This window comes from Peromyscus eremicus, chromosome 2 (assembly GCF_949786415.1).
Source record: "Peromyscus eremicus chromosome 2, PerEre_H2_v1, whole genome shotgun sequence".
NCBI classification, from domain to species: Eukaryota; Metazoa; Chordata; class Mammalia; order Rodentia; family Cricetidae; genus Peromyscus; species Peromyscus eremicus.
The window spans coordinates 77,370,561-77,397,512 of NC_081417.1; the positions used below are offsets into that span (position 1 = coordinate 77,370,561).

At 42.5% G+C, this 26,952-nt stretch overlaps 1 protein-coding gene across 1 annotated transcript in view; it reads right to left on the reverse strand.

The window, feature by feature from the left end:
• Positions 1-26,952, reverse strand: part of Svep1 (sushi, von Willebrand factor type A, EGF and pentraxin domain containing 1) — a 178,256-nt gene that overhangs the window by 87,898 nt on the left and 63,406 nt on the right. Inside the window, exons 6-13 of the mRNA XM_059254397.1 lie at positions 21,351-21,530; positions 18,175-18,369; positions 15,672-15,790; positions 8,654-8,783; positions 6,195-6,302; positions 5,170-5,301; positions 3,887-4,081; positions 2,608-2,729 (exon numbers count right to left, since the gene is read on the reverse strand). Coding sequence (XP_059110380.1) covers positions 2,608-2,729; positions 3,887-4,081; positions 5,170-5,301; positions 6,195-6,302; positions 8,654-8,783; positions 15,672-15,790; positions 18,175-18,369; positions 21,351-21,530 — 1,181 coding nt within the window. The remainder of the gene's footprint in view (positions 1-2,607; positions 2,730-3,886; positions 4,082-5,169; positions 5,302-6,194; positions 6,303-8,653; positions 8,784-15,671; positions 15,791-18,174; positions 18,370-21,350; positions 21,531-26,952) is intronic.

The window sequence follows — 26,952 nt, forward strand, 5'->3', positions numbered from 1 at the left end:
TTCAGCAATTCTGTGGCCTCCTTGGAGTTTGTAATGTGTGAAGTCTCCTGCCTGCTCTCTCCCTCAGCCCTTCCCATCTTCCCACATCTGTCTTAGATTCCGTGGTCCATCCCCATGAAACAACCCCTTCCTGTGGAATGCCCGTTCACCTGGATACCTTCCTACTCTGTTGGCTAGAGAACCTTAAACAGGTTGAAGTGGTCACTTCCTTTCTCACCCGTCCCCCCTTTCTCACCTGTCCCCCCTTTCTCACCTGTCCCCCCTTTCTCACCTGTCCCCCCTTTCTCACCTGTCCCCCCTTTCTTACCTGTTCCCCACTTTCTCACCTGATGATGGCTTGAGAGGACCTATAGCCCCTGCTTTTGCTAATCCTGTCACATTTCATTCAAGGTCAATTAAGGTCACCTAAAAATGCCCTGCACTTCTCTCTCCTCACTCTTCGCACCCACCCTCCCCATCCCTGTGCACTGGTGGTCATTTTTGCCCCACCAGTAAAATACAAGTCAGTGAAGGTTCTTTCCCTCACTTCCGGACCCTATGGGAGCCCACAGCCTGCAGCTGTGTTCAGCTTCCTGTCTGTTCTCTTCCTCCATAATCTACACCCAATCCATCAGCTAGACCAGCAGAATCTGTAAATGTCCCCAAACGCACTTCCTTCTCACAGCTGTTACTACCGCCCAAGCAACCCTCCCATTGTTCCTGCTTTAGTTTCCTGTGTGATCTTCTTAGGTGCTCCAACCCTCTGCATCTCCTACTGGTTCAGGTCATGAGAAAACCGGTCTATGTCCATCTCAGAGTACAGCGGTTTCCGTGGCTCTCCACAGTCCGATTTTCCTTCTCAATCCCATTTTCTCCACCCCCATGAACTCTTGGAGCATCTCCTATCCTAGCTCATTCCACTACCCGCCCCTGCCCCCACCTACTCTTGCCATTTTCAACTCTATAGTGGTTTAAATTCCCAAAGACATTCCTGCCTCAGGGCCTTTGTGCTTGCTCTTTCTTCTGCATGAAGCCCCTTGTCTCATCCCTTCAGTCCCCTTTTCAAACAGGACACTTGCTGGTGAGGTTTCTCATGTTCTGAATTATTTTATTCTCCAGCACTTACCACCCAGCATGCTGTATATTTCCCTTGTAATCGGTTTATTGTTTCTCTATTCACTAGGATGTAAAGTCTATGAGTGCATAAGGCTTGGCCCGCTTTATTCCATAGAACATAGATACTGACTAAATACTGATTAAATGAATGTACATTTAATATCACATTCTGATCCATTTTTTGCCATCTTTTGCAGTTTATTTTAGACAAAATAAAGCCACTAGCACAAATGAAGTTCACTTTCACACAGTTTTCAGTGTGAATCCTATTTACTATTGGAGGACTAGTTCACTAGTTTGAGTCAGGGTTGAGTCATTGAGTAATACTATGTAATACTATCATTGCCCTTTAGAGTATAGACCTGTACTCACAGTGACCAGATGAACACAGTCTTCTCTCTGTTGGCAATGATGACTATGATTTTCCTTTCGGGAATTTGGTTCTACCAACTTAACTTAAGCAAAACATTTTAAAACAAGAGCTTATTAAGTATATGCCAGTTAATTCATCGGACATCTTCATAACAACACTTGGCATTTCACAAGCAGCACTTTAAAATGTTTATTAGCAAATCAACAAATCTCCACCCATTCTGGCAGACAAAAGCATGTTCCCTGCCTTCAGTTAAATGCATTGCATGGCTGTCTGGAGACCTAAAGAAAATGCATAAAATAGAAAGTTTTTTTGGATGGGGATGTAGCTGAGGTGGTAGAGTGCTTGCCTCACATGCGTGAAACCATGGATACAATGCCCCAGTAACAATTACTGGGTGTGGTGATACATGCCTGTAATCCAGTGGTTCCCAGCCTTCCTAATGCTGCCATTCTTTAATGTAGTTCCTTATGTTGTGGTGACCCCCCAACCATAACATTATTTTCATTGCTACTTCATAACTAATTTTTCTACTGTTATGAATCACAATATAAATACCTGATATGAAGATGGTCTTAGGTGACCCTTTTGAAAGGGTTGTTCAACCCCAGAGGGGTTGCGACCCACAGCTTGAGAACCACTGAAGTGTATTTCCATCACTAGGGAGGTTAGAGGCATGAGGATCAGCAGTCCAAGGCCATCCTTAGCTACATAGTGAGTTAGAGGCCGGGGTGGGCTACATGAGACCCTCTCTCAAACCCCCAAATCAAAACCAAAATGCGACAACAAAAAAGAAAATCTTTAAATGTTCAATTAGTTCTTTTCATAAAATAATATAACATAATTTTGGGCATTTTCTGTCATACTTGAAATAATAAGACAAGTATTTTTTAAACCACAAAGACCCTAAACCTTTTTTTTTTTTTTTTAACTTTCTGGTTCATTGTATTTCAAAACTCAGCATTTTAAGGCAAACTGAATTCAGAAGTCTAAACTCAATAAGTAATTCTAAATACAAATTTGGACCCCCAAGAGGGACACATTTAGGAGTAGGAATTTCAGTTGACCCAGAGAAGTTAAGACAGCCGTAGGGGTGTCCTAAGTGTCCCCCACACAGCCAAGGCCTCCTGGTGACATACCATCTTCCCCAGGGTAGTTTCAAATGCTTCGGAGAACTTCTTAAGCAGATCCATGTCGTCACAGCGAGTGGTTTTGTATAGCATCTCAAAGGACTTGAACCCGTGGTTTGCAAAACGTTTTACTAGAAAAGTTTAGGGGAAACAGCTTCAGTTGGGTAGAACTTCCAAGACAAATTTAATTTCTTTCCCTCCCCTCCCCTCCCCCTTCTTTCCCCTCCCCTCCCTTCCCTCCCCTCTCCTCCCCTCCCTTCCCTCCCGTCCCCTCCCTTCCTTTCTTCTTGTGCTAGGTAAATGTCTATCACCGAGCTATATCCCCAGCGCAGAGATCTAGCTTTCTATGAACAAACTGAAACTCCAAACCTGAATCCTAGAGAAGGACTAATTCTACAAAGGACTGTGACGTGTGTATGGTAATTCCAAAGTGAGGGCTCATGTTCTGCATGCTAACTTAAAAAGTATTTTAAAGTTTTCTTTTTTGATTCTGACATTATTTATACGATTGTTTTCTTAGGGCGAGGTGGCAGTGAACGTTTCCAGGCATCCACCGGCCGTAGTAAACCACAGCCCAGTGGCCCTGGCTCCTTTGCTGGGATGAGTGTGCTTTGATCTAATGTTCTGTAACCTCCACTCCTGTGAGAAAAGGGGCACTGCAAGAATAAGAGATCCTTTGATCTTGACGACATCAAAGTGGTTTAAATTTATATAAGTTTTTATTATGTGATTGCATTTTCAACTAACAGACATTTAAAAGTTTTAACTATTATGTGTAGTCACAATCTTTGAAAGTATAATTTCCACAGAGGTAATGTTGCTCTTGTAGCAAAAGCTTGCATTGTGGGCTGCCAGAGTCTAGGATGTGGTGACCCAGGGGTTTGAATCCCCCCCAGTACCACCCATCCCCCACTCTTCCTCCACACTCCACCCACCCCCACACTTAGAATTAGCAGCTCTGAATCTAAGTTAAATTCAAAGACACCACACAATCTACAGTATTATATCACTTACATTGGATATTCAGTTACATAAGTTCTTTCACTAAGAAACTTCAGATTCATGCTTCCAGTCTGAGAATTCCATGATCACAAACTTCTTCAAGTTTCTTTGGTAAATCATGAGGTCAAGATAGTTCTGCCTTTCGTAGTAACCCAATCTCTAGCCAGACTCTGGTGGCTAATGTATTAAACCATACACATTGCCGCTAATTCTCATTATAAGGCACACTGTGATGCACAGAAAGGCACATCATAGTACACTTGAAAAGGTGAGAACTGGAACTTACTAGCGCAGTCCGGCCATTCAGTAGAATAGGGTGGTCTCCAGATACCGTCTTCAAAAGCACAGTAATACTTCTCAGTAGACCCTTCTGTGAAATCATAGCCCTCCCGGCAACTCAGGGTACAGTTAACTCCAGCACTATCCTGGGCACAGATAAAGTCCCCGTTTACAGGGGTGAAGGGCACCTCACAGGGAGAACCTGTGCCAAAATAACACTGTATTATTCAGTTATAGTTTTGGAGCAGCATAGTCCAAGAATTAATGCTGAGCTAAGCAGAGGACTCCTCCTGCCTCCTGCTCTCCCTAGAAACATTTTCCCAAGGGGCCTCAGTCTGGGAGAGCAGCGCTGACTACTTTTGGTTCCTTGTATTGTGGGCAGATGTTGAAAAGTTGTACCAATGTGCAATGAGGAGTCCTGCACATTTTATAAGAAAGCAAGCATGTATCTGACCTTCCACTACTGTTTCTGCCATAACTGCTTGAATAAAAATGAAACCTGGACAGCGTTATGTGGCAAAGACAGTTTTGGGGTCTTTAAAGCAACTCTTTGCAGTATCAGGGGAAAAGGTTCATAAAAGTGCAGTTGTGATGGTGAACTGTGACTAGGAACTTAACTGGGTTGAGTGATGCCTACACGATTAGTAACCCTTTGGGGAGGGGTCAGTGAAGGTATTTCCAGAGATGACTGGCAAGTGGGAGAGTCACCAGCAGGGGGAAGGACCTGTCCTGAATGTGGCAGCTCCATCCAATAGGCTGGGAGATGGGGTGAGATGAAAGAGAGGAAGAGAAAGGCAGCAGGAGTGTTCATTCTTCCTGAACTAGTGCATCTCATGGTGCTGCTGTCACTCCTGGACACACCCAGGTTCTTTCAGCCTTTTGGTTTCCCAGTGACTCTTCAAGGAACTTCACCATTGCATCATGAGGATGGAGGACACACCCTTCTGGCTTCCAATTTCTTGGACTGAGTAATGGCTGGGTTCTCTGCATCACCAGTGTGCAGAAACCATGGTTAGGCTCTCCAGCCTATATCATCTAAGACAACTCAGGAAATCCCTTCGTAACTGGTCCTTTTCCTCTAGGGTGCTCTAGTTAACACAGGAATTAAAGGCTACCCTTCAGAAGATCTGGCACAAGCTCAAGGATGTCAACTGGGAACTTACAATCTGTCAGCATTTCAAATGGAAAACTCAGAGCTCCGTCTATCTCTCTCTGGCCCCATAGAGGACTATAGTGATCACACATAGCAAATGTCAGCTAGGCTGGAGGAGGGTCTGGTGGAGAGAGTACCTTTTATGACAATGTGGATGTCACAGGTTCTGTTGTTGCCTGAGGGGTCGGTGGCTGTATACCACACTACAGTTTCCCCATGAGGAAAGAGATCTCCTTGTGTGTGACTTCTGGTAATGACCAATTCAGCCCCTACGGAAGGAAGAAAGGGTGTGATTTCTGAGGTGCATCACTCTGTAGTTATGGCCTTTTATCTAATGTGCTCTCATTTTCTATGTGTGCAAGTTTGCCGAGCAATTAGCATGATTTGTCTACTACTAGAGGATAAAAGATCACTATTTAGGCTGTACCAGAGAAATAACAGACTCAAAAATCCTATTAACTTAAGGAATTTTGATAAACAGAAGTATCTTTGATTCAATCTGTTAGAATATTGGTGGTTTAAGAAATTAACCGACTTTCTTTGTTGTTTTAGGGCAAGTTTTCAAAATGAACTTCAGTTACATTCGATTGGGTTTCCCCCCACCTTCCTATGACCTGCTGTAATTTATTCAGCTGATATTTGGGAGTGAATGTGAATACACAGAATTTGACTGGGGATGCCAATAGGAATTCATTTTTTATATCATAGAACATCATAGACTAAATTCAATAAACACATTAAAACCTGCAAGTTTAAAACCTAGCAAAAGTTTAATACATGCCCAGTGAGTATTGAATAAAGAGAAAACCCGCTGGGCGGTGGTGGCGCACGCCTTTAATCCCAGCACTTGGGAGGCAGAGCCAGGCGGAACTCTTTGAGTTTGAGGCCAGCCTGGGCTACCAAGTGAGTCCCAGGAAAGGCGCAAAGCTACACAGAGAAACCCTGTCTCGAAAAACCAAAAAAAAAAAAAAAAAAAAAAAAAAGAAAAAGAAAAAAAAAAGAGAAAACCCAATGGCTAAGAAAGATGCTAATATTAAATTATATGAGTATTAAAACACACCATTTGGTGCTATTTCTCCTTCTTCTTAGCTGTTACTTATTCTTTTAAGAGTAAGACCTGGCCAGCATTACCCATCTGACAACAAGATCTGTGCGTCCTCACCAGAGTTGTCTGAGAACTGGGGCTCATCCCAGCTGGCCGCATGCTCCTTCTCTAAGACCTGGATGGGAGGTGGAGATCGGCACCAGTCTATGACAGGCGGTTCCACATCTGCAGAACATGGGATCAGACAAAGAAGTCATGACCGCTCTTTAAAATAACGGTAACCAGCCCGGCAGAAATGAAGATATTCCAAGGAGACTCTTGTGCCTCCTAGGCTGCCAGACGATTGAAACAATGGACCCCAAATGTTCCCAGGTAATCTGCTGGGAGAAGGGGAAGGCACTAGCCAGAGGGAGCTTGTCTCCCAGAAGGAGATTTCACAAAGCTCTAACAACTTGTTAGACATCTTACAGGATGAGACTGAAGCCCAGACAATGATGGGTCAGTGGTGGGTGGGGCCACTTTTTGAGGTGGACTGCTTAGAGATGGTTACATCCTTGGACCATCATTTAGACTCTAATCTCACTTCAGGACCCCAGAGACAGACTTGGGGGTTTGCTTTATCCCTTTTTCCAATGTAGCCACAATGAATTCATTTTTTTTTTCTTTCCAGTATTGATCTGACTCCTTTAACTGGCTTATTAAGGATGAGTGGCCAAACCTGATTGGAGGCAAGGGGTGTGACCTTCAAGTTTGATGGCCTGACTGAGCATTAGAATTCAGATTGGAGGGTGGCATGCTGGTGAGTTTTAACTGTCAACTTGACACAACCTAGAATCATCAGAGAGAGGGGTCTCAGTTGAGGGACCATGTTGGTCTGTGGGCATGCCTGCGTGAGACTGTTCTGGTTGTTGAGATGGGAAGACTCTCCCTAACTGCAGGTGGTATCATTCCCTAGATAGGGGTCCTGAACTCTGTAAGAGGGAAGAAAGCTAGCTGAGCATTAGCGAGCAGGTAGACAGTATGGGTGCATTTGCATATCTCTCTGCTCTTGACTGTAGATGTGATGTGACTAGCTGCTGTGTGTTCCTGCCTCAACTTCCCTCTCAGTGATCAACTGTAACCTGCAATAATACTCCAAACAAGGCCTTTCCTCTTCTCAGTTGCTTTTGATCAGGGTGTTTTATCCCAACAACAGAAGTGTGCCTGGAATAGATGGCTTTGAGGTAGGATGGGAAGCCATGTTTTAAAGTACTGATTGAACGTGGTGAAATTATATATATATGCCATATATATATATATATATATATATATATATATATATATATATAGTCATATATATATGACAATAAAGAAATTGCACAAGAAGGAATTTCAATCTGATTATAGATTTTACATGTTCAAAGTGTTCTTAATTACACACCTTTGAAGTCTGAAGGAGAGAGTACAAATTACTACTCTAATTTTTTTTTAATGTGAGGACATCGGCCAGACAAACTTAGGGAACTTACCTGAGGTCATTAAGTTAATAACTTGTAGTCATAGCACCAAGGCCAAGACCTTTGGGTCTGTGCATGAAAACACATTCTGAAATCAAATGAGCTGTACCCTGAGAATGTATGTACTTCTCTTTTAGCCTGTGTTTTTACAAGTAAATGCTCAATTTCTGTCTTTCTCGTTCACCTGCCATTTCATGAGTATAGTAACTTGGGCTTGGTGCTTTTAGATTGCTAACTCTGCAAACGAGCGATGGGGTCACTTTGGTTCACACTCAAGTCTCCACTGAGCAGCACAGCACCTGGCCCCAGCAGGCACTCAAAGCCGGAGCGAAATAAAGCCAAGACAGGAGACATGCTCCTGGCAGGTCAGGGCTCTTTGAGAACACCGAACCAAGTCAACTCAGGATGACTTTTCAAGGCCTCCATCAGGTTCCATACAAAGTATAATTTCTTTCAGAAAAAGATATTGTATAATAGCATGTTATATAATAAACATTATAACCTTTGACAAGTTTAAAGTATTTTTTCCAAGTTTGATATTTGTTGTTAGGTTAAAAGGTTAAATGATACATGAGTAAAAGCATTTACATAGTAAAATATATTTGTTTTCCATTAGATTTTTAAAAATTCAAATAAGCTTAGAGAGCCCTTTATGGAGTGATTTCAGAAACATTTGTATGTATTTGATGGTACTTTTTTTTTAACAACTAAGAGACTCGGGTGTTCAACATCCAGTCACAGGGCTCAGAGGGGATCATAGGAACAGCAGGTAAGAGTCACAACAGAGATTGTTGGTGACTTTGGCAACAATACAATCAAAAGGCATAAAGGGAACAGAGTCTAGGCTTGAATGACTTTGAGCATAAATGTCAAGTAAGAAGAGAGAGATAGCCGCCATCTGGAACTTTCCAAAGTGCTCATCTGGCAAGAAGTAGACACGGCGACAGTTACGGGATGTGTAGGGCTTCGGTGAGAACGGGTCCCGAAGGGTTTGAAGTCCAGGAGGAAGAACCTGGGCAGAGGACACTGACGATACAAGGGCTGTTTTTGTAAACCACCCACAGGGGTTCGAGGACTTACCGATGACCCTAACGGAGAAAGTGCAGCTGGCTTGGTTACCGGATGGGTCCGTTGCTGTGTAGGTGATGGCCACTTCTCCGATTGGGAAGAGGTAAGGTGGGGTAAAGGCCGGATGGACGTGGATCGACACCTTATGGGGACAAAGATTATGTCGGTAGCACATTCATCTTCTTCTGAGTGACATATTATCAGCAAAAGAATAAGGTGATACAGTATTCCATAAAGAGAAAAGGAGGGTTGAAGCCCATCCATGCGGTGTATTTTTTAGACTGCTCTTTCCACAGTTCATAGAGGTGGCACAATATTGTTCCTTATATTTTAAGTAAAATACAGTAGAACACTTTTATACTCTTGAGTGATCTTTAGAACTTAAGATGCCTTTTACATGTCCCCTTCATGTTCTGTATAAAACATGATTTCTTTCAGGAAAATATGTTCAAGAACTCTTAATTTGGTTCCAAATTTTACTTCTGTAAATAGTTTTATACTCCAATTTAAACATTTTTTTTTTGCAATTTTCTTATAATATCTCTTCATGTATAGACCTGACCTTAGACTATCAATATTTTATTGATGGGAAATAAAGTTTTCTTTCCTAAGGTATGGTAACAACTTGCATTCCCACTGTCTGGGGTATGATGTGAGTGTCAGAGTTCTCAGGTCTGTGTTAAATATCTTCAACCGTGTAAAGTGAGAAGTACGGTGCAGGCCCTTGTTTTAACCATGTTTTTATTTTAGAGTGTTAGTGTGGTGCTGTGGATCAAAACTGGGGTTACATGCTAGGTAAAGCCGTCCGACACTGTTCTACATCCCAGGCCCAGCTTCTCTTCAGCAAAGATGACATTTTCATGTTTCCATTCTTTATCTACTGGACAATTGTGATGTAATAAAAGTTACATCAGTGTGTTATATAATAAACATTATAACCCTGGATAAGTTTAAAGTGCTTTTTGAGTTTGATATTTATTGTTAGATTAAAAAGTTAAGAGATATATGAGTAAAAATACTTATATAGTAAAATATATTTATTTTCCATTCGATTTTTAAAAATATTTTAAATAAGCTTAGAGAGCCCTTTATGAAGTGATGTGATAAGCATTTGTATGTACTTGATGGTACTCTTTTATTTTTAACCATTAATAGACTCAGATGGTCAACATTCAGTCATAGGTCAGGGAGAGGCTCATGGGAATGGCCCTCCCATGGGAGGTTGGGGGTTACTAGGAGACAGGGACTCGTTGTCTTCAGTGCTATAGTCACTGGTGAGTTGCCCATGCTCCAATGGATCCCCCAACACCCAGACCCACAGGTGGGTGAGGGGAGCTGATTAAACCCAGTAGGTCATAAAACAAGACAACAATTTCTGGGGTGAACATGCTAGTGGAAACAGCTGCAAGCTGGGGCAGTGACCTCTAGGGAGGCAGATTTTGTGAGTGGTCAGTCAGGCTGGGGTAGGCTTTCTGGTTACAGAACTGCCTGTGAGCCACTGAAACCCAGTAAACTCATTCACCATGCCAGACAAGTAGCATTGTCTCTCATTGGTGCTCTATTTGGGGGTAAATAGATGTTAATTTCACATTCAGGACATTCTTGAAAAAGAAAACAGAATGGTTAGAGGAAGAAAATAATCTAAAAACACAGAAGAAAACCCCGAGCAGAAGAAACTGAAGGTGTGGCTGCAGATATTATGAAAAGGACTCTCGATGTATGAGGCAAAAGTCAAGACAGAGCAAGCAACCAGTACCTAAGAAAATCTTAGACAATTTTGTGCATAGTGAAAAATGTCCACAAGACTCAGGGAGAAAAGGCCATCTAGAAGTGGAGGCATAGCACCTCCTACCAAATTCTCTTTATCGTTAAATGCTGGTCCGGAATAAGAGAGCTCTGGGACATGTGGAAGTCCTACAAGCTCACTGCACACACAAACACACACACACACACACACACACACACACACACACACACTCACACACACACACACACACACTTTTCTGAAGGAAAGAATTTTAAACATACCAAGCAAAAGATGAACCTTAAACCCCTCACAAATAAGAAAAGCCCTGGTCCCCTGCTATTAAAGGACTAGCTGCAAACCCCACAACCTCATGACCGTGGACTTATTCAAAAAAGGGCTCATAACTGTGGCTATGAAACAAACACAAAAAGTTGTAATTTGGGGAAGAGAATACACATAATGTGAAAAACTAATAATTAACCAATAATGAATTAGAATAAGACTTGCACATTATATACCAACAAAACCTAAAATAGCTAAAAAGATCAGCTAATACATTTGATTATTTTGCTTGCAAGAGACTCAACCAGTAATTTTATACTTTTTCCCTACTGGGAATTAAATAATTATGGATTTCTAAGTATTTTAAGAATGTTATTTAAAAGATTGTATATTTCCCCTGTCTATGATTGTAGCTAAAGTCCCAGAACAGAGGACTACAGAGTCCAGATAATGCCATGCTCTACAAGAGAGCCCCTGCGGACAGATGAATTGGCAGGAGGCTGCTACTCAAGTTGCCAAACAGGTCCCAGCACTCTCATCAGCTCACAGGAGCGGAGAGATTCTGTGAAAACAGGAGTGCTCACTGGGGTAGAGCTCTGAAAACTTCTGTTTTTGTCCATAGGGAAGTAGCTGCTTTAGACAATAGCCCAGAACACCCGAGTAGTGCAGACTGAGCTGTATGGAATTCTGATATGGGATGTCTTTCTGTACGCTGTGAATATGTGTTGCTCCCATTGGTTAATAAATAAAGCTGCTTTGGCCTATGGCAAGGCAGGATAGAGGCAGGCAGGAAATCCAAGCAGTAATACAGGAGAAGGACAGAGTCTGAGAGACACTAGCCAGGCACACAAGGACCAACATGCCAGCAGACTGGTAACTTCTTGGACATGTGGCGATACATAGATTAATAGAAATGGATTAATTTAAGATGCAAGAACTAGCTAGTAATAAGCCTGAGCTATCAGCTAAGCATTTATAAGTAATATTAAGCCCCCAAGTCAATTACTTGGGAAGCAGCTGCTGAGTATTTGGGAGTTGCTGGCAGGACAGAAACTTCCACCTACATGATTCTGCACTCCACTGATAGATGGAAGCTTGTTGGGCAGTAGGAACTCATATATTCTATCTAATACGGTGTGTGTTTGGTGAGACTGACCGCCATCTCTTGGAGTTTAGGAACATATATGAATGTAGACAGGTGCCTGCTCTTCCTCTAGTGAATGTTGCCGGCAGAGGCTTGGCTGAGAAATGTGAGTAGTGAGGGAGGAAGGATGTGGTGGTGGTTAGAAGGAAAATGTTCCCATAAGCTCAGGGATTTGAACACTTGATCCCCAGCTGCTGTTTGGGGAGGTGGTGTAGACTTTTTGGAGGAAGTACATCACTGTGGGGTGGACTTTGAGAGTCCATAGCCTCACCCTCCTTCTGAGTCACTCTCTGCTTCCTGTTTGTGGTTGAGGATGTGACCAATCAGCTTCTGCCATACCTGTAGCATATTGCCATGCCTCCCCACCATAATGGATTCTTAGCCCTCTGGAATTATAAGCCCCAGATAAGCTATTTTCCCCCATAAATTGCTTTTAGTCATGGTGCTTTATCAGCAATAGAAAAATAACTGATACACATGCTAATCACAAGTTAGCCTTGGCTCCTATTTTGGCAAGGTGAAGTCATGGAAAGCTAACAGGAACAGAACACTGATTGAGCCGTTCTGGGCAGCCGACTGGGCAGAAGACATTCTGCAAGAGCACAATGCCATGCTCAGGAACTGTAAGGCAGAGCAAGGGCACCCCTGCAAGGTCTCCTCCAGAAGCTGTGTATGGGAGGGAGTAAAGAGGCAGTAAGTGCATGCTAATGTCTCTGAGTAGCTCAGAGACATTGAGATGACAGCAGCATTAGTCCAATGGGAAAGCGAACCTGTCTTCACAATCACTCCCTGCTCAACTGTTGTCTATTGCCAAACACAGTCCTGCAGACTCAGCAGCTTCAGACAGCACACACTTATCACCACAGTCTCAAGGGTCGAGATGCTAACGGCTCATACAAGGCTGAAGTCAAGGTATCAGCAGAGCTGAATCTGGTTCTTTGCTTTTCTAGCATAGAGGCTTCCAGAATGGACTTCCAGAATGGAGGCTTCCTCCAGCTTCTAAAGCCAGTGAAGCTGACAGAGTGCTTCTCACTCCACGTCTTCTAGATCCGCTTCCATCAGAACATCTCTCTCAGAACTGGAACTGGTACTTCCTTCTTAAGGGATGTGGTAATCAAGCAGGGCTCACTTAGACAGTAAAAGGGAGTCTTCCTACCTCCAAATCCATTGTCTAACAATGCCTGTAGAATCTCTTTGACATGTAATGAAGCATCGCTGGTGCTGGAGGACAATGGCATTGTTGGGGTGGACATGATTCTGCTGATTGTACCAACTCTGGCTCTAGGGAAGCCCAAGCAGGGGTAGGAGGTAGAGAATAAATAAAAAGGCATCCACAGAGCTGACATTCCAGTCCCTTGGGTCAGCTCTGGGCAATAGCAGGATAAAGCTTTGAAGTGCATATAAAATTCAAATTCTTATTTAGATAGTGAGAGTCCTCTTTTTAATCCTCGAAAGTGGATTTTAATTATAGAAAGAAGTTGTTTTTATATCCAAAATAACCAAGCCTGTGACTGGGGAAAAACAGTTATTTTCTATTGGTGTCTGTCCCAGTTGAGTTTGTTCAAGTTGAGTCATACAATTATAGTTTTGATCACATTGTATCTGTAATTTAGCATCATTTTTCCCCACCAATAAACCTCCCTTTAAAAAACCATCCTAACCAAAGAGAATGGCAACAGTCTAGAAAGGGTCCTCACAGAAGCCTCGTTTGTTCCATCTTCTACCCGCCTTGAGTTCGTGTCGTGTTGTGCGTTGTTACTGTAAGTTCTTCTGGAGCTGCCTCGCCTCTCTCTCTTTTCACTGTTCTATACTGCTGCAGAAAAGCCACCTCACCTGCCCCTTGTGTCTGTCCCCCCAATCCTACTGCTTCAGAAGGTATTACCGTAACTGTGCAGGTTAATCTTGCTATAACGATCACCAATCTCAAACCAGCCCTGTACACTGTCCAGTAGTCCTATTGTATTTCTCTGGTCGGCGCTCTCCTCCTCTCTCTCCTCAGACTTCCAGCATCTCTCTGTCTCTGGCAGACCTCTCCAGCTATGCTTTGAGTCTGACCACTTTCTGACCATGAGCCACACACAACAGCTTCTCCTTGTTTATCCAACTTCTCCTTCCACAAACGGGTCTATTTCCCTTCTTTTAGGCACATTTGTGTTCTTCTCCATGTGGTAGGCCCAACAGTGCCCGGAAGACATCCACATCCCCTCTGGAACTTGTGAAGTTACTTTACATGGCAAAAGGCATCTAGGAGATGTGACTGAATTAAGGATCATCAAATTAGAAGATTACCCTGACTCATCCAGGCTAAATGTACTCACCCCACTTTGGTGTCATCAGACACAGTCTGTATGATGACAACATTGAGACTAAATGTCCACTGTGCCATCTTACTGCCGACGAGCCCCCTTTAGAGGCAGGAGGCTTTTCTGCAATGTCTGAATTTCTGAACATGAGGATTGACCTAACAAGCCACAGATTCCTCGGCAGTATACTTGATCTTCAGTGCCTGTGGGCAGCACAGGATCCTCTGAACCAGGACAGGCATTGCTTTTGGGCAACGTCCTGCTTCCCTGGATCCACTCTCTCCTACATACAGAACTTTCCTAAAAGGACCACACACCCCTGGATGCGTGCTATCACAGGAAATTCCTCATAGTCTTCCAGCTAGCTTTTGTTGAATTGTCTGGAAGAGTGACAATGGCTGGGTTGGGAGTCAAGGGTCGGGCACAGGAAGTGATTTATACTCAACTGCATGAGTTGATTACAAGTGTGCGAGATGTTACTGAGAAAAACCGTGGTAACATTGAAGAACACATTCTTGACTCTCTTGACAATGGGGAATGAAAGACAGTGATGTATTGGTACAGCCTTTGAGACTCTGCCTAAGAGCAGGCAGGGGAAAGGAAGATATGCTTCCTGCTTCCTGTTGATGCTGGCTGTGCTGACTTTTCTCAGAGACCAATGGATACATGATTTCTGCATCTGTATACACACAGGTGCTACATTTATTGCAATGTCTCATTAGATTCTAAAGTGCACCCCTTTCCGATTGATATTGGTGAAGATGGTCCATATTTGTGTGTTTAATAGAAAGGTGTCCCGTCGTGCCTGAGGACACCTCCTTACGTTTAGTCCTACGTCAGAATTTTAAAAGCTACTTTGAATGTAAATACATTCAACACAATTATCTGAACAACTATTATTGTTTTGCTTCCCATCCACAATGTATCTCGCCTGGAAGATCTCCCACATATTTACATGCAGCTGTGAAAGCAAAATGCTGTTGACCGATATCTGCACACATCTGGACACAGGGTAGCTGTAACAGGAAACTGCATTGCTAATTCCTCAATGAAGCTCTTCCTAGCAGCTGATGGTTGATCATCTGGAGCCAGCAAGAGCACGCAGAAGGGTAAAATACCGAGGAAGGCTGGATTTAGGAACACTGAGAAATGCTGACAGCCCCGTCCTTCAGCTTGGCCAATCTGCCATCCTTTGGGGTCCATCATTTAAAAAATACGTTCATGACTAGGAATCAAGGCTGATTCCACATTTCTTTTCTTAGATTTTTCAGAACTACCCAAGGAGTGAAGAATTATCAATGATGGGTCTTAGTGAAAAGAACAATACGACAAACTCATGAAATGAAAAGTTTCTGTCCGATTTTTATCTGTCTGATGTTTCTATTTAAAAACTCAATGCTGGTTGCTCTCTCAGATGAGGAGCTGATATTTAGAGTGAAATAGAGAAACAGTACTGTATGTCATTGGGGTATAGTAAAATTGCCACACTGCGCGCATGTGTGGTTTTATTTAGAATCCGATCAGAAGGGATGGGAGTGTTTATGCCAACCTTACCTTTTCACCAGAGTTGTCCTTAGCTGTTGGGATTTGCCAGGTGATGTTAGCAGAGTCTTGCTGTTCCCCAGTCTTAGCCTCGATGTCATTTGGACAGGTGATTTGTGGGGCCTCCACATCTGACCCCCCCCCAAAAAAAGACACAATTCAATTAAACACCCTGGCATGTACTTCTAAATTATTTTTAAAAGGTGGTAAAAATCTGGTTATATGAATACATTATAATTTTTAACAATTTATCAATTTTTAATTGATTAGGACCACACAACTACTTTGCATAGTTTATCTTGTGTGGCTTAGGAACCCCTTCCTGAACTGGCCCAGCCATGTAGTCTACATTCACACTCCACTGTTGGGAACTCATGCTCCACATGGGATTGCTGTTAGCCCACGGAACTCCGCAGTCGGCCCTGTGCTTGGGCCTTTGCCCGGGTTCTTTTCTTGGCCTGCCTTAATGCCCTCTTCCCCCATACCTCAAGAGAAGCTGCAGATCCCTTCATCCTACTCAAAAGCGGCCCCTGGCTCTCCCGAAGCACTTGGCACGCTCACTCCCAGAGTCCTCAGAGCCTCTCCCCTTCCCAACCAGAAAACCAGGCATGCCATTGTGAAACAGAAGTTTCTCCCCCTTTCATTTGGAGGAAGAAAGTATTTCTCACCCTGCTGTTTTATTTAGTGCCTGGCATACAGTAGGAACTTGATCAATATTTTTTTCTTTTTAATGAAACAGAGAAATAAATGGGAGAAAATGAAAGCTGACTGGGGTAGAAACTACACTTTGAAAATGGGGCTATCAATCAGAATTAATTAGCAGTCCTAGAATGTACCATCAAACAAACAGCAAATTAAAGCTAATGATTCTTTTTACAGAAAAGCTTTACACACTACAAATGCTGCATGCTGAGTTAAGTCTGCTGACATTATACAGTGAAACTGTAGTGACTTGAAGTCAAATTCTTGTTGGGGTTAGAATACATCTTTTATTTCTAAACCATGTTAAAAGAGGGCTGCTAATTTCCCAGATAGATGTATCTAGATTGCCTATACTGTGTCTCATTTTACTGCTTCTCTGGAATTCTATTCCATTTATATTTTCCCCTATGAAGTGCACAGCTGCACGTTGGTAATCTGAAAACAAAATGGTATTGCAGTTTTCATTCATAGTTAAGTAATAGTTTGGCTGGATTTGAAATTTGTTTATATTTACTTCTTCCTATCTCCTGAGGCATGGTTGCTTTTCTTTCTGTAACGTGAATCAGACTCATGTTCTTTGGTACAATTTCTCTTTCTCTGGAAATTTAAGTTTTCCTCATTCACTCTGCAACTTAGACGTTTCTTGCAGAGGAAGTTTTTTAGCCCAAGGCTCAAGGGCTGTTTGAGGCTAAAGACCCAGACATTTCAGGGAGACTTTTCTATGGTAGGAAGGATGGAAAGAAAATTCACCATTGCCGGGCGGTGGTGGCACACGCCTTTAATACCAGCACTCTGGAGGCAGAGGCAGGCAGATCTCTATGAGTTCGAGGCCAACCTGGTCTACAGAGTGAGATCCAGGACAGGCACCAAAGCTACATAGAGAAACCCTGTCTCAAAAAAACAAAAGCAACAACAACAAAAATTTTAGCCGGGCGGTGGTGGTACACGCCTTTAATCCCAGCACTCAGGAGGCAGAGCCAGGCAGATCTCTGTGAGTTCAAGGACAGCCTGGACTACCAAGTGAGTTCCAGGAAAGGCACAAAGCTACACAGAGAAACCCTGTCTCGAAAAAACAAAAAAAGGAAAAAAAGAAAAAAGAAAGAAAATTCACCCTTTCCCTCAGCTTCTGCTTCTCTTCATGACATAGGTGTAGCGTTCCTTGATCTCATTCACATCTCCCAACTTCAGTCTCTTTGGGTTGACCAGTTGGGGTGTTCAGGTTTCTTATTACTTGTTTATTTCAAAGGAATTCTCAGTTTGATACTTCAAATTAGTGATATTTCAACAGTCCTTATTTTTATACTTTCTCCTTATCTTCTGGAAGACACACACACACACACACACACACACACACACACATTTATATTTCGGAGGACTCTATCTCTACACTATTTTTACTTCTTAGGATTCTTTCTTGTTTTTCATTTCCAACACAGGTTGCTCTTTCTGTGGGGCAAATGATAATGTCACAAGATGCAATCTTCAAAGCGCGTGTGGCTCGTATTCCTTGAAGCCAGTTCCGGCTTGTCTGCTGTATATGCAGTAGACACAGATTGCCATCTCCCCATGGAAACTCTCAGCTGATCTCAGCACTAACACGGTCTTCATTTTCCTGTTTCCCCTGTCGTCCTCTCCCAACTGGATTTTTACAAATTCACTTTTGAACCAGAAACCTTCCTAGTTCTTACATGGTTTTTAACCTGCCATTTTCTCATGGACTTGCAGCCTAACCCCCAGAGGGGCATCCCTACCCAACACTAACATGCCATTACCCAGGAATTTGGTTTTTCTCCTGCCCCATGCAGGCACCTACCTTTGCACACGGCTGTCTGAACTTTGGCATTCCACTTCCCAGATGTGGCACATCTCACTTCTCTGACCCCAGATAAAACGTATCCCTGGCGGCAGCTTAGCTGGCAGATCATCCCAGGCTTGGCTGGCTGCTTGCCACAGCTAGGTGGAGATATGAGGACACCCTTGGGCTTCTGGAAGGTGGCACAATGGCGTTCTGTTTCAGAGAAATGACAGCACGTTATTTGCATCCCTACAAAACAGAAACGACAGAGTCCCTTTACCTCACCCTCAAATGTAACTGTGCTGCCTTAGACTGACAAGCCCCACCCCTAAATGATGGTGTGTGATACTGCATGTACAATGTATTATAAAAAGTGTAGAGCTATCTCTTTGGTTATCTCTTATTTAATTTGTTTGTGTTTTGCTTTCTTTTTGAGACAGGGCTTCATGTAGTCCAGGCTGGCCTCAAATTTGCCATGTAGTCAAGAATGACCTTGAACTTCTCATCTTCCTGTTTTCACCTCCTAAGCATTGGGATAGAAGGCATGAACTGCAACCACCTGGTCTTACGTGGGATCAAACCCCAGATTTCCTACAGGGAAGGCAAGCGTTCTACCAGCTGAGCTGTATCCCCAGACCATCTTTTGTTATTTTGCCATTGTATCAAAACCTGGAAAGTCTCTGGCATTTTGCTGATTGTGACTTTTATCATCTGCTTCAGGAAACTTCATTCATTGTTGATAATATTATTTGTGTAGTTGAAGTATAAATTGGACTCCATCTTTCATGGATTCAGTGATGTATTCAGCAACTGATTTTATTTTATCAGCTTTTGGGTTCTTTTTTTTTTTTAAACTTTCTTTTTTATTTATTCTTTGTGTCTTTTACATCATGCCTCCCCATTCCACCCGCCTTCCCAAAAGCAAAATAAAATTGAAGAGAAAAAAGGGAAAAAAAGGAAGAAAGGGAAAATCTCATCATGGAAGCTGCAGTGTGACACAGTGAGTCACTCAGTAAACCCCTTTATCCATATATTTTTAGATGCAGATGTTCATCACAAAGAGTCTGGTTCAAGGCCCCTGGTCTCTGCTACACCATCCACCATCGACACTGGGCCCTCACCGGGATCCTTCCTGGACATACTGTTGCTTCCTTGTGTCATAGAGATCCTGCAGTCCTGGATCCATAGCACAACCCCACCCCAGCCCCCATGCTCCAGCAGATCACAGATGGGGTGGATGTTGGGGTGGGCCAACTCATAGCCCTGGTTCTGGGCCTGGGTAGTTGCAGGGTTGGTCAGCCCGCCAGCTCTCCCCTGTCCTCACCACCAGGGTGAGCTCTCCAGCATTGCCCTGGCTAGTTCACCTCTTGTAGTGATGAGCAAAGGGCAGGACCAGTTTTCCTGCTTTCATGTCCTCAGGGTTGGCTCTCCCACACCTTCACCTTTAGAGCCAGCTCTACTGTGTTGCCTAGGTGAGTGTAGGGGCCACTTCCCTGAGTGCTGCTTCTGACAAGGGGCAGGGACAGCTCTCCCGCTCTTATGACCTCAGGGCCACCTCTTCCACCTGCTTCGGGCATTGATGGGGGTGGGCATTTCTTCCCTGCCCATCCCGCCACATGACAGATGAGTAATGACGGCAGCTCTTCCATGCTCATAACATTGGGGCTGGCTCACCCACACTTCTGCCAACAGTGGGTTCTGTCTTTAAGTGAGTATATTTTAGAAAAGTCTTCACCCCTGTGGACAACTGTGTTACAACTGGGACTTTGGCCCTTCATACTATCTTTGACCCTTCGTGCTATCCTTAGCACAGACAAAAAATAGTAGGCAGATTAAGTAGACTGTAGACGGAAGTGGTAAATCCAGGCTAGGACTTCATGTGTGAATGAATACATGTGTGTGTATTAATTTATTGTAGCAGAGATTCTAAGAGGCCACTGGTTACAGCTTCTGTCCTCTTTTCCTGTTGTTCTTCTTTTTCAAGCTTATCTTAGACTGTACAATCTTCTAGGAAAACCTTGGAACCACTCACTAATTTAAAAAGGAAGAACAAAAGAAAAATTCCATTTAGGCTATGGAACGAGGCTGCGTTTTATGTATGCACATATATTTGGAGAAAACAACATTTTGATAAAATTATGTCTGTTCTTAAGATGCCCCTTTTGCTTTTCAGAAGCATCTTCTAGTTTGTTTAATACAAGTTTCACTCATTTGTTTAAATTTTTTCTTATGTATTTCATGTAGCTATTTTGGGATTTTTATTTGTTTTGTCTTATGAAACAGTGACTCAAATATCCTAGATAGTTCTTGAATTTGCTATATAATCAAGGATGACCTTGACCTTCTAATTCTCCTGCCTCTGCTTCCCAAGTTTTTAGGATTATAGGTGTGTGCTACAATGTTCATCTTTACAAGGTGCAGGGAGATGAACCCTGGACTCTGCACGCTAGGTAAGCATCCGACTGAACTACACCCCCAGCACGCTTCAACTAGTCTTTTGAATGTGATTTTCACCATCTGTCCCAGTTCTCATAGGATGAATACAAGCTGCTTACTTGCTGTTCTTATGACTCAGATGAACTCTCAGTATTTTGGGTAGATTAATTTTACTTTTTAGTAGTCCACCAATCACGTTGAGACTGAATATCAGTATCTCTAGTCTTGTGATTAATTATTAACGATAATGAATGATCACATATCCTTCTTTTTTCCCCAGTTTCCATAAAACTGTCTATTTTGTTTCTCCATGGTGGTTGCAGGTCTACGGTGGACATTATGTTATACACACGAGCATTGTGTCCGAATGCTTGTGTGTGCACCGTGTGCATGCCTGGTGCCTGCAGACGCCAGAAGAGGGCTCGGGTCCCCTGGAGCTGGAATTACAGACTGTCGTAAGCTTCCATGTGGTGCTGGGAATTGAACTAGGATCACCTGGAGAGCAGTAAGTGCTCTTAGCCCCTAGATATCAGTGTCTTATGGTTCTGATGAAAATGTGTTTGAAATGACAAAGGTGAAAAAATGCTGGAAAGATTACAGTGATTTCACAATATACTTGGCAATGCATCTCTACAGCACCACACGTATGCACATGTACCTGTTTATTCCTATGCATCAGGAGCATGTGTTCAATTCCAGGTCCTTGCAGAATCCTGGACAAATGATCTGCTCAGACCTCACACTTTCCGGCCACTTACCCACACACCGGGGTTCTGTACCATCCCACTGGGTGTTCCCTTGGCAGGTGAGCTTAGCACTTCCTTCTAATCTGTATCCTTCATTACAGGTGACCAAGCACACGGTGTTGTAGGACATTTCCGCAGTGGAGCAGCTGATGTGGCCATGTTTGGGCTGGCGGAGATGAGGGCATGTTCTCACTATAGAAAATGTCAACAATCGCGTTTTACTAAATACAGACAGAAGTGGAAATTGTTACTTTAATAATGGCTTTGTGTTATAAACAAGACAATTACCTGTTCTTAAAGTGTCAAGAGATAAACAACACACACTCATTTCTTTTGAAATGTGGGATCCTTACAAACCTACATTTTACTTGCACCAGTACAATACACACTCTGTAGCCCATGGGTGGGAATTTAGACTGTGTGTGGAGTCTACCTCTGAATAGATGATGACAGCTACATAACAAAATAGCTTGTTCCCAGCCGCTGCGGCACAGCCTGTGAATTGCCCACTGACTTAATTTGGGTTTTATTGCCGTGAAGAGACACCATGACCATGGCAACTTTTATAAAGGAAAACATTTCACTGGGGCTAGTTTACAGGCTCAGAGGTTCAGTCCATTACCATCGTGGCAGGAAGCATGGTGGCATGCAGGCAGACATGGTACTGCAGAAGTACCTGAGAGTTCTACATCTGGATTGGCAGGCAGCAGGAAGAGAGTGATACTGGGCCTGGCTTAAGCATTTGAAACCTCAAGGCCCACCCCCAGTGACACACTTCCTCCAACAAGGCCACACCTACTCCGACAAGAACACTCCTCCTAATGGTGCCAGTCCCTATAAGGCTATGAAGGCTGTTTTCATTCAAACCACCACACCCACCCAGTAGCCGTTTTTCCAGCATAACATAGCATCATAATGTGCCCAATCATAGTTTCCCAACTTTACTGCTGTTGATGAGAGCCAATGAGATGCAGCTGAATTTGAGTGGGACTTTCCAACCAATGGAGCACTTTTCTGTCTTTCCTTTTTCCTCTTCTCTTCCCAGACAGAGGTGTGTGAGAGACTGTGCCAGCTAACTGTTGCATATTTACCAGCACTGTAGGAAAAGTGCCGTGCTTGAAGATGACAGTGTAAAAACACTAAAGAAACCCTAGTCTCTGGTGACAGTGGAGTTCCTCCACCAGCTTTGGAATATCTATACTGTCTTTTATTTTAGACAAGAGGAAAACCTTAAACTCCAAGGTATTGGTAATTAGAGCTTGGATACCAGGAGCTGTACACATGTCAAATTTTTTCTAAGCAGCACCCATTTGTTCCCTGTACCAGTTCTCCAGGGAAAGATACTGAATAACAAACAAAAAGGCCCTATGGAAGAGCTAAGTCCTGTTAGACTGCAGACAGCACTGGACAGCTCTGAAGGCCAGAAGAGTGCATAGTGATCCCTAAAGCATCTGCAGCACAGTGTTTGGAGATCAAGAATATTGTAAGGACTCCAAGTGTACTTTCATGCACGAGCAAGTTTTTTTTTATAGCAAGAATGTGTATTTGTTTATTTTGAAAACTTTAAAAGAATAGGAAGGAAAGCCCATGCAAAATCCTCAAGCGAGTGTTCTACTGAAGTTACTGGCAGACTTTATTCTGTGGGAACTCATTCAAATTACATCAGTTGGCAGAGCATAAATATTAAGTGAATTAAATATAAATTTCAGATTTATTACTCCATAGAGGAAATCAAGAATTAAATGAGAGGATAAATGTGAAACCATGTCCTCTGCTATCTGTGGGACAATTTGGGCTGAAGTCAACTATTAATAAAATACTTATCAAAATATTCTGCCTGCCACATAGGACTGTTATTGAATGTGTCCATCATGCACAGTGTCAAGTCGACTGCTGGATTGTCTTAAAAGGTAAGTGAGATAAATTCCTATGATTGAGATATATAAAATGGAAAATAATATCAGACAACTACTTTTCGCTTCAGCTAAAAAAAAAATCTCAAAAAACAAATCAGAGCTTTCCAGAGTTGAGATGAATGGATCTGTAACATCTCTCAAGGGTACTCATAGCACGTTAGAGTTGGTGTCGCAGATGCAAACTGTATTGCTTCTCAAATGTTGGCTTTAATAAACATTCATTGTTCCACAGGGAAAACAAAGCAAACACAGCCATTTCTTAAACATTTTACACACTTCATTCAAGAGTTAGTATTGACCACCATTCTTCATAGGTACACATTTAATTACAGATTAAACTTACAATTATTTTGTTTCTCAACTTATATTTGTCTCAAAGAATTCCAAATATGGTTGATGAAGAAAACAGCAACTTATCCTAATTTGACCATGTCACATTGTATACATGCATTGAATTACTCTACTTCATAATGTATACAATTGTTATTGATAGATCATACAACAGCTAATAATTTAGAAAAAAAAATGAGTAAAACTGAAAAATATAGGCAGGAACCCAGTCCTGCAAAAGAGAACAATCTATATATAGACGATGACAGACCTACAAATGGGCTGTGGATTTCATCTTAAACATGAATTGGATTTTTTTCAGATATATGTTTCTTGTTAATCTCCAAATTGTGATTCTGTCTATTACTGGAAATAGAGCAAATCTGATGTTAAATGCAGGCATCTTGCTGTTGAAACTGTTTCTCAGGAGAAACACTAGTATCCCAGGAGTTCATTTACTGTGCTGCTGGGTTTTAGTTAGTTGTTATTGAGGCATCACTCAAGACTCCCTTAGTGGTTTAGAATGAAGCACATAATTCAAAGAAAATTAGAAATGGCTGTAAGTGCTGTATGAAGGGGAATAAGTGCTCCACTAAGAGAAAGAAGAATGAAGCCTGTCAATCATCATTCAACATGACATAATATTGACAGTGTAGCATAAAACATGTAAAATAAAAGGAACCTAGGATCTAATTTCCACTAGTCATTCTTTCCTGACTCAATCTTAGATTTTTATTAAAACTACGATATAATTAAAAGTATTCTCTGTCCTTTAAGCTATACCTGTAAACTACTTCTCCATACTACCCCCAGGAACAGAAGCCAGCCTTGCCCAATGGAAGCATCTCAGAGTCCCATATACACCATTGTTTATGAGCCACTACTAAAGCCACACTCATGCCCATGAAGCTGTTTACTGCTGCTGGTTCTAAGGTGCAGTCCAATTTTACAGACACAAAAATAAGAAAAAATAGGTTTTAGAGTTGATGACAAAGTATATGTTTTGTTGTACTGGATATCAAGTAAATCCAGAAGGCATTGATTACATGGGAAAGAAAGGACCTGGTCTTCATTCAGGACAGCTGTACTTAAAGGTGAGCTAGGTAGTAGCTTTGGTGGTGAAGCTGTGGGATTTTAGGACAATCCATTGTTGTGGAATATTATTTTACTGGGCAAAGACTCAGAATATTTACTTTAACTATGTAAAGGTGTGTTACATTTGTTTCTGCTGCCTTTGTTAATGATGTAAAGATGTATCACAATTGTTTGTGCTGCATTTATTTAATTATGTAAAGAAAGTTGTATTTGTTTCATCTTGCTTGCCCAAGGCATCTGATTGGTCTAATAAACCTGAACAGCCAATAGCTAGGGAGGAGAGGGATGTGTCGGACTGCCAGGCAGAGAGATAAGTAGAAGGAGGAACCTAGGCTTGAGAGAGAAAAAGGAGGTGAGAATGAGGGAGAAAAAGAGGGAGCTTCCCCTTATTCTAGATAGACAGGCAGCCGCCAGGCAGCCAGACATGGAAGAAGCAGGAAAAGTAGGACATACAGAGAGAAAAGGTTAAAAGTCCCAAGGCAAAATGTAGATGAAGAGCAACATGTGAAGTTATAAGAACTATCAAGAAATGAGCATAAGATAAGCATTCATAACTAATATTAAGTCTCCATGTCATGAATTGGGAGCTGGTTGGTGGCCCCCCCAAAAGAGCCTCCTACAATCCATAGTCTTGCCAAGTCTTCCCTCTTGTAATTAATGTTATTATGCCTATATTGGAATAGCAACTGAAGGACATAAAGGAGATCAGTTCAGGTCTCTGCTTATATGTTTACCGTACAATGTATGTTTATCAATATGCATCTCTGTCAAATTGAAATTTCATTTGCCAGAGTTATAACTCAGGACATTGGGGAGGAAAAAATATTCTATATTAAGTCTATATTAACAGTGCTGTATTAACAGTCAAGCAGCTAATCAACAATGTGGATGGCTGTGGTAGCCTGTATTGTAACAGGTTGGTCAACAAAGAAATATGTTGGCCAGAATCCCCATGGGGGTCTCAAGTCAGGCTTGCTCAGAAGAGAAGCCTACACTTGCTTTGGGAGGCAGAAGTGTGGCAGGGGTCACTGCAGTCGGATTCAGTGATGGACAAATGCAGGTAGACCCATGCCTTCCAATGTGTCCCTACTCGCTTCCACATCCTCACTGATAATCCTGGTAACCAATGGTGGCCCACGTTCACTTCCAGCTATGGAGCCACAGGGGCATAGCTACACAGAGGAGAAGGCTCTTAGACTCCCCAGAATGTGTCTGAGTGTGTCTGGTGGTTTCCACTTTGAAAGCTCTACAGGCCTAGATTGACTCATGAGGGACTCTTTGGTGCTCTTCTGGGCTTTCTGTTTTCAGTTTCCTTCCAAAATTGTGTAGGGGTTGACCTCCAAAACAAGTTCCTAACCCAACAGCACACATGCTTCCCTGAGTGGCCCTGTCACAGCATCAGGGCTGGATGGAAAAGTGCAGCAAACAGTCCAGGCCCACGCTCTCAGACTGAAGAACTTGACAAGAGATGGGGGCTTATGTGGATGAAGATCAAAGGCATAATACAAGGCCTGCAAACGGAACAGCTTTCAGAGAGGTACTATGGACGTTTACAGCTGTTTAGTGTAGGACAGAAAGTTTAGGTTTAGATTCTGGAAGGCAGGGAGGCAAAGTCAAGACCTTTCCCTGAAGGGACAGTGGACTGTCCACTCCACTTTTCTCCTTTGAAAAGTCAAGCGTAGAAAAGTTAAAATGTCCATCTTCTTCACTGTCCACTATTCGGAGGAATGAGTAGAGATTGCACACAGAACTGGTGACCTCATTTGGTGATTTCAAGGAAAATGTTTCGGATGTGGTCAGAACAATTATGTTAGTAAGGATGTGTGGGTTTTACTGCTTGATGGAAAGCGTCCATCCTTTGCCTTCACACATCAACAGTGGCTTGAGACTGGAAGTCAATAGCCTAAGTCTCTTCTCTCAGAATCCTAGAAATAAATCCTTCAGACATTTTGAATGCCCAGTAAACAGCCTCAGGCTAGTCGGAGCCTCTTGGAGGTAATGCTTTTTGTAACTAGGAAGCCGATGCTGTTTTGTGTTTTTCTGGGGTGCTCAGAAATGTCACTAAGATTATTTCCAGACATTGATCTGTTTTTAATATTTTCTTCTGGCATTCACTAACTGATGGTAAACTAGATTTAAAGGCTTTGGTTGAGCATATTTATTTTCAAGATTTCACCGTGGGGTTATATTCTTTGACCTTCTGTTACCATTACTCCACAACTCCAATCACTCTCTGAATTCCTAGCAAGAGAGGGACACGTCTAGTGTCTGCT